The sequence below is a fragment of the Nicotiana sylvestris genome, chromosome 2 (assembly GCF_000393655.2).
Source record: "Nicotiana sylvestris chromosome 2, ASM39365v2, whole genome shotgun sequence".
In the NCBI taxonomy this organism is placed as follows: domain Eukaryota; kingdom Viridiplantae; phylum Streptophyta; class Magnoliopsida; order Solanales; family Solanaceae; genus Nicotiana; species Nicotiana sylvestris.
The window spans coordinates 160,572,306-160,580,914 of NC_091058.1; the positions used below are offsets into that span (position 1 = coordinate 160,572,306).

General features: G+C 40.7%; 1 protein-coding gene across 1 annotated transcript; it reads right to left on the reverse strand.

Moving 5' to 3' along the window:
• Positions 1-5,628: 5,628 nt before the first annotated feature.
• LOC138885878 (uncharacterized) lies at positions 5,629-7,477 on the reverse strand. Its single transcript, XM_070166870.1, has 3 exons — positions 6,695-7,477; positions 6,420-6,615; positions 5,629-6,167 (listed from the first exon to the last, which is right to left on the reverse strand). Exons 1-3 carry the CDS (start codon positions 7,475-7,477, stop codon positions 5,629-5,631), a joined length of 1,518 nt encoding a protein of 505 aa, XP_070022971.1.
• Between the last annotated feature and the right edge of the window lie 1,132 nt (positions 7,478-8,609).

The following is an 8,609-nucleotide window of genomic DNA, read 5'->3' on the forward strand; positions in this document are numbered from 1 at the left end:
TGGCAGTAAAATAGTTGTCTCCCTTGCTCGGATCCCTAACTCTTGGAAGATAAGGGCACCCACATCGATCTTGATTCCCATCATAATGCAAGCAATGAGAAGATCCTTCTCAATGCTTATGTCAGTTTCATTTGTGGACAATATCAGTCTAGAGGTGACGAAACTGAGCCAAAATCGACCCTCTCATGTGAGATCCTCCTTGAAAATTTTGTGCACATGATTGATCCACGCAGGTGTCCCCTTTGCTATCATAGATGCTATCCAACTCCGCTCATTCTCTCGGTTTTCCCATTTGGCTTGGTACTCAGCTATGCCCGGACTCTAGTCAGGGATGTAAAATTTATTAATAGTCTTAGCACTACAGCTCACGTCTTTACCCCGAACTAACACAGTATCATAGAATATCCTGTTGCACTTGTGGTGAGTAGTCCTAGAATCTCTTTATGAGTCATAAAATTAATGGACAAGGGTTTCATTGTATTCATCTGGCAGCTCAGTGAAGCACTCATATTGTCTAGCTTTGATGTTCTCCCAAATGTGGGGGTACTGCTCTTTAAGTCCATTCATGCTCACTTGTTTCTCGGCAAGGATTTTTCTCTTTGTTAGACCTTCTCTGTAGAGTTCCCTACAACCATCGATTGCAAACCGAAGTTGATAATCATCTCCCCTCTTTCTTCTTGCCTCTTCCTGTAGGTCTACTGAAGGCAATGTCTCCTCCGCATCAGACTGGGAGGGACGTGGAACATTAGGGTCCGCTCTGAATCATTTTGCTTGTAACGCTTGATAACTGAAGGATGCCCTTTTCAGTGCAGAGGATGCATGTTTCTTGGGAGCCATATCTACACGAAGGTGAAATGTGAGCGATGTTGTAAGCAACAAACAAAGAAGAAGTTAAGAATGCGACAGGTATGCGGCCGCATAACCACTATGAGGACCGCAAACTTTTCGCAAACTTGCAAGCTCTTGATATAATCATAGTATGTGATGGGTTATGTGATCGCATAACCACTATGCGGACCGCATAACCATCGCAAACCTGATTCCACAGAAAATCAAATCATGAAATGTAATCACAAATTCCACCGCAAAGTAGGAAATGCGATCGGAAAATGGCCGTAAAACTCATGTTGTGAAACTGGGTATACTGTGTCAGTATGCGGTGAGTTTGCGGTCCGCATATCAACTATGCGATCGCAAACTCACCGCATTTTATCATCTTCCTCAGCCAGTCTAGGGTTCGTTTTCAGCAGAAATGCGGACTGCATTTTTATTTTGCGAACCGCAAATACTATCATTCCCAAACGAGTTAATCCTACCCTCAACAATGGCGGTTCTATTTCTTGCTACCCATCAGCCCAAACATGTTTCCTTCCCAAGAGATTATCGCAATGTGGCCAAACAACTACTTACCAAAGACAATAAAAAACAAAGAACAAAAATAGAGAAGAAACACATGAGAGATAAATGTGAAATTGAAAAATGAAAAATTAAGGCAAGGAAACATACCAGTGAAGATGAGCAAGCACACTAGGAAGATGAATTCTCAAGTGGTTTTGTCCTTTCCTTTTCAGTCTTTATTTGTTTGCCCCTTTTTTTGTTTTCGTTCTTTGTTTTCTTCTGTTAGCGTATCAGATTTTTTTGTTTTGTTTTGAATGTATGAGAGATGAAAGGATGCGAAGATATACCTGACGATTTTGTGGTGGGTAAGTGACCGCATAACACACTATACGATCACATAAGTGTTATATGGTGGGTTCAAATGAGTTTCTGAAGGGCCAAAAATGCGATGCAATATGCGATCGCATAGTGATGATGCAGTCCGCAAAGTGCACCAATTTGTCGCATTTTATCATCAATTTTAGCCAAACACACTGTGTTGGGTTGCGACCAAAATGCAATCCGCATAGCAAAAATGCGACCGCATATCTGTAGCAAACTTCACACGGTGATTTTTGTTCCCTTTCTTATGCAATCCTACCAAGTGTTATGATCTTTTGAATACCTGCACTCTAACACACACTTTAAATTGATCAAGTAAATCTATCTATCAAAAATTAAAAGATTTAAAGAACAAAAAGGGTGTTGACACACATGGGTTGCCTCCCATGAAACGTTTGATTTAACGTCGCGGCATGATGAAGTTGGCATTTCTTTTGCTTCACTCATTTGTCGGGCATGGACCATCTTTGAGAGCCAACTGCTCCACCAAATATTTTTCTCTATATATGCCCAAGTAGTGCTTGACTCACTGGCCATTTACTTTGAAGGTTCGGAGCCCATCCTCCGATTCTAGTTCCACAGCTCCAAAAGGAGAGACATTGACTACTTTGAATGGACCGAACCATTTTGATTTAAGCTTGCCCAGAAACAATTTGAGCCTTGAGTTAAAGAGCAAAACCAAGTCACCCAACTTGAACTCTCTTTTCAAGATCTTCTTGTCATGGACGAACTTCATCTTTTCTTTGTACACAACTGCACTTTCATAAGCATGGAAATGGAATTCCTCCATTTCATTGAGTTGTGTTAGCCTCAAATTTGCAGCTTCGGCCCAATCCAAGTTCAACCTCTTTAAAGCCCATATGGCCTTGTGATCCAGTTCCACGAGTAGATGACAAGCTTTGCCGAAGACAAACTTGTAAGAAGAAGTACCAATAAGAGTTTTGTACGCTGAATGGTATGCCCACAATGTGTCATCTAGCTTCCTTGACTAGTCGGTCCTGTTTGCATTAACAGTCTTTGCTAGAATGCTCTTGATCTCCCGGTTGGAAACCTCAACCTGACCACTAGATTGGGGATGATAAGATGTGGCCACCTTGTGTTTGACACCATACTTCTCTAGTAGCCCTGTGAAAGCCTTATTACAAAAATGAGACCCACCATCACTAATAATGGCTTTAGGAGTGCCAAACCGAGTGAATATGTTTTTCTTCAAGAATACGGTCACACTTCTTGCCTCGTTGTTTGGTAATGCAATTGCTTCAACCTATTTGGAAACATAGTCCACAGCTACCAAGATATATTTCATCCCACAAGAGCTCACAAAGGGACCCATGAAATCAATTCCCCAAACGTCGAAGATTTCTATCTCCATCACAAAGTGCATCGGCATTTCATGCCTCTTGGAGATTGATCCTTGCCTTTGACATTGGTCGCAAGACTTGAACATTTGATTGGCATCATGATAGATTGACAACCAATAATAACCATATTCAAGCACCTTAGCCACCGTTCGATTTCCTCCGTGATGTCCCCCAACAGGTGAGTCATGGTATGCCTTTAGAATTGGCATAATCTCTTCTTTTGGAATGCACCTTCTAATAATATTGTCAGCACAAACATGGAACAAGAATGGTTCCTCCCAATAGTATTACCGACAATCTCTCAAGAACTTCTTCCTTTGATAGGATTCCAATATGTTCGAAATCAGGTCACTAACCAAATAGTTAGCAATATCGGCATACCAGGGGGCCAAAGTGCTAGATAGTGCCAAGATGTGTTCATTCGGGAATGAATCATTGTTTAAAGATCTACCTTTGGTCACCCTACCTCTTCAAGCCTTGATAGATGATCAGCCACTTGATTTTGAGTTCCCTTGCGATCCTTGACCTCGAAGTCAAATTCTTGCAATAATAAGACCCATCGAATCAACCGAGGCTTTGCATCCTTCTTTTCCATGAGATAGCGAAGAGCATCATGATCTGCGTACACTATCACCTTGGATCCCAACAAATAATCCCAGAACTTCTCAAAGGCATAGACAATGGCAAGAAGTTCTTGCTCAGTTACCGTGTAGTTCATTTTCGCCTAATTGAGTGTCTTGCTTGCATAATAGACCGGGTGGAGAACCTTGTTGTGACGTTGGCCAAGCATTGCTGCAATAGCTACACCACTGGCATCACACATGAGTTCAAAAGGAAGAGACCAATCGGGTGTTACAATAATAGGTGTCGTGGTGAGCCTTTGCTTCAATTCCTCAAAGGCTTTTAGGCATTTCTCGTCGAACACAAATTTGTAATATTTCTCAAGGAGTTTGCACATAGGATTAGCAATCTTGGAGAAATCCTTGATGAAGCGCCTATAGAACCCGGCATGCCCCAAGAAACTTCTAACACCTTTAACGGAAGTAGGTGGAGGAAGCTTAGAAAATAATCTCGATCTTTGCCCGGTCAACCTCTATGCAACGTTTGGAAATTTTATGCCCAACACAATGCCTTCATCCACCATGAAGTGACATTTCTGCCAATTGAGCACAAGGTTGGTCTCTTCACATCTCTTAAGCGCTTGTCTAATATTGTTAAGACAATGCTCAAAGGAGTCAACTACCACCGAGAAGTCATCCATGAAGACTTCTAGAAAATCCTCCACCATGTCTGAGAAAATGGACATCATGCATCTATGAAACGTCACCGGAGCATTGCACAAACCAAATGGCATCCGACTAAAGGCAAACGTTCCATACATACAAGTGAATGTTGTTTTCTCTTGATCCTCCAAGGATATGTTGATTTGGTTGTAGCCGGAATATCCATCCAGGAAGCAATAGAACGACCTTCTCGCTAGCCGATCAAGCATTTGATCAATAAAAGGCATAGGGAAATGGTCTTTGCATGTGGAACTGGTGAGCTTCCGATAATCCATACACACCCTCCAACCGGTCACCGTATTTGTAAGGATGAGCTCATTTTTCTCATTTTCAATTACGGTCATGCCTGCCTTTTTCGGCACACATTGCACCGGGCTCACCCAAGAACTATCAGCAATAGGGTAGACTACCCCAGCATCCAACCATTTGATGATTTCTTTCTTTACCACCTCTTGCATTGACGGGTTCAACTGTCGTTGATGTTCCACACTTGGTTTTGTTTCAATTTCCAATTGGATTTTGTGCTCAGAAATTCCTACGGGAATCCCATAAATGTTCGTAATTGTCCATCCAATGGCTTGCCTATGCTCCTTCATGACTTCCAACAATTGTTCTACCTGCACATCATTCAACAAAGAAGAAACAATTACTGGTAAAGTATCATTTGAGCCAAGAAATTTATACCTCAAGTGTGGTGGGAGTGGTTTAAGCTCTAGTTGCGGAGGTTCGATAATAGAAGGCTTTGCGGGTTGAGTGGCTCTATTCTCCAAGTTGAGAGAGAGCTTTACCGGAACATAAGTGTAGGACCCAAGCCCCTCCAATGCATTGACCGATTCCATTTACCCCTCCATATCTTCACCATCAAAGTTCACCTAAATAGCCGCCAATGCCTCGCCAAGGCATTGTTCTTCCATTTTCATTTCCACAGCATCCTCTACTTTATCGACAACATCGATCACCGAGATGCTTTCATACTCATGCGGGAGTTTCATACCCTTTCTTGCTTGGAATGTAACCTCTTCATCATTCACACGGAATTTGATCTCATTCCATTTCGAATCCATTAGTGCTCTTCCAGTGGCAAGGAATGGTCTCCCCAAGATGATAGGGATCTCTTTGTCAACCGCACAATCAAGGATTACAAAGTCAGCGGGTAGATGAAATTTTCCCACCTTCACAAGTACATCATCAACAATTACCACCGGTCGTTTGATGGAACTAACGTCCATCTGCAATCTTATACTTATAGGCCTTGGCACACCTAATTATGCTTTCTTGTAAATAGTAAGAGGCATCAAGTTGATGCTAGCTCCATTATCACAAAGGGCTCTTGCAAAATCATGTGCCCCAATAGTACAAGGAATGGTGAAAGCTCCCGGGTCTTCTTTCTTTTGTACGGTGGATGTTGCAATAATGGAACTAACCCGGTGAGTCATATTCACCACTTCATTTTTTGTGGTTTTCTTCTTGGTGATCAAATCTTTCAAATACATAACAAAACCCGACATCTCTTGAAATGCTTCCACAAATGGAATATTCACCGATAATTGCTTGAGAATGTCATAGAAATTTTCAAGTTTGCTATCGTCAACCTTCCTAGCGAGTCTTTGAGGTAACGGAGGAGGAGGTCTAGGAATAGGTGGAAGAGTTTTTGGTGTCTCTTTTGCCTTTTCCTTTACCTCTTCCCGGTTATCTTTTTGCACTTGCACATCCTCAGGAAACTTCTCAATTTCGACAATACTTGGCTCTTCAACCTCAACCGCTTTCTTGAACTCTTCTACCTCAACCACTTGTTCACCTTCTCCTTATAGTACCTTCCCACTCCGAGTAGTAATTGCCATGACATGAGAAGTTTGGCCGCTCCCACTACCCTTTGGGTTTGCAATGGTGTCACTAGGGAGTGTTCCATTTTGCTTTGGGTTTTGTTCCCTAGAGAGGTCTCTCATTTGAATCTCCAATTTTTTAATGGATGCGGTATGAGAGCCAACAAGCTCGGTCGTGTTCCTCATAGAAGTGTTGGATTTTTCTTGATTTTGCAATACCCATTCAAGCATACCTTCCAACTTAGACTCACTTGAGGACCCTTGATTGGAATATTGACCCTTTGGGGTAACATAAGGGTTTGAACTCTGGTTTTGCAAGTTGGTTTGAGCCACCTTGGTCGTTTCGCCATTGTTGGTGGCCTTACCCTTGTGGGTTTGGCCTCCATTGATTTTGTTGTCCTTGAACTTGGTATTGTTGCCTTTGATAGCCTTCTTAAGAGTTGTTGACATAATTTGCTTCCTCAAAGTCCTCATTTGATATGAGTTGCACATCCTCAACCACATTTACCTTCTTTGTTTGGCTTTCGGTGAACATCTTTGTCAAAACATTGACATTTGTAGCAAGCCCTGCAATCACTTGATCTCTCTCTTGATTTTCCTTGATCATGTTGCTCAAGGAAGGAGAGCCATATGTGATTCCACCTGTGGTATCCTCGGAATGCCATGGTTGATTATGTTTTGCCATTTTGTCAAGTATTTGTGTCACCCTTGAGAATGATTTGTCCATGAAAGATCCGTCAACTACATTCTTGGCTATATATTGGTTCATATGATCTAAGCCCATATAAAAATTTTCCAACAAGATAGAATTCGGAAAACCATTGTTGGGAGACCTCACCAAATATAATTTGAAACGATCCCATGCCTCATGTAGATGTTCTCTCGGTACTTGCTTGAAAAAGAAGATTCTATCCCGAAGCTCAGACTTCTTACTTTGCAGGAACCATTTAGATAAGAATGCTTGGACAAGTTCGTGCCAAGAATGAATGGAGTTTGGTGGCAGATTTTGAAGCCATTTCCTTGTGTCACCAGCTAGAGAGTACTTGAAGCATCTCAACCTTAGGGCATCATCCAAGACATTGTTCTGCTTATGCATCACACACACACCCAAGAAGTTTCTAAGATGTTGTGTCGGATCATCGTCAGTGGAATTCCTAAAAAACCCATCCGCTTTGAGCATAAGGATTAAACCATGTTCCACCTTGAAAGTTGCAGCACCAACGACCGGAGGTACAATAGCATTTGTATCCTCAATGTTCTCCTCGATGTCCGCAAAAGGATTTTCTTCCATTTATGCCTCTATGTCTTCACCATATTCGGACATGGTTTCCTATCAACTACAAGCAAAACAAGCAAAGTGTGATGGAATAGAATAAGATGTAAAGTAAAGCACACACTGATTAGTAATTTCAAAACCTTATTCCCCAGCTACGGCGCCAAAATTACACTTTAGTAAATAGTGTAAGGTGGTCGATGTCAAATATAATAACCCAACAAGGTTGGGGTCGAATCCCACAGGGAATAGGTATGAAAAGTTTACTCAAATAGTATGTTACTTGACTAAAGTCATAATTCTATTCAGTTAATGGTAACCAGAGTATGAACTGATTTTGGTTTGAAGTAATAACTAATTGTAATGTTGAGAATGTAAATGATGTGTTTAGAGAAACCAAGGTTGTGTCCCCTTTAATGAAGTGTAATGCTATCGGTGTTAATATGATATATTTCTGATGGAAGGTCCTTTCGATATGCAAATGACGTCTAAATGACTACCCAATATTTTTTAATTGTTGTGTAGTATTTCCTCTTTAAGATTTTTCCAAATATAAAAGAGTTGAAATTAATAATAATCAATATATGCTAAATAAAACTCACATATTACTAAGTGATTCTAGTAAACAAGGTTTAAAGCCTTGAGTCTTTGATATTTACTCCTACCAAATTCTAACCCATTTTCCCAAGCAAAACAAGAATTTAATGGCACTTGTTAATGTTTGCAACCACCAACAATAAATGAAAAATGAGAAGTAAACAAATATCAACCAACCATTATATATATATATAACCATTATATATATATATATATATTCAATGTTAAACACCCATTTAGGGTCCACAACCTTAGTATTTAAAGTTAGCTACTCATACTAAAATACAAAATAAGAGCATAGTAAATGCCATAAAACTTACAAAGTGAAAGATTCTTGACCCAAAATCTTCCCAACAGAGAGGAATATTAAAGCCAAAGCGAAAGATTCTTGACCCAAAAGCTTCCCAACAGAGAGGAATATTAAAGTCCTGTATTGTAGTCCTACCATCAGACCAGTGCTCCGTACAAACTCACAATAAATCTATTTATTGAGGGTCAAAATCCAGGACAGAAACTGGACAAAAATGCCCTTTCAGGTTAAATATGCGACCGC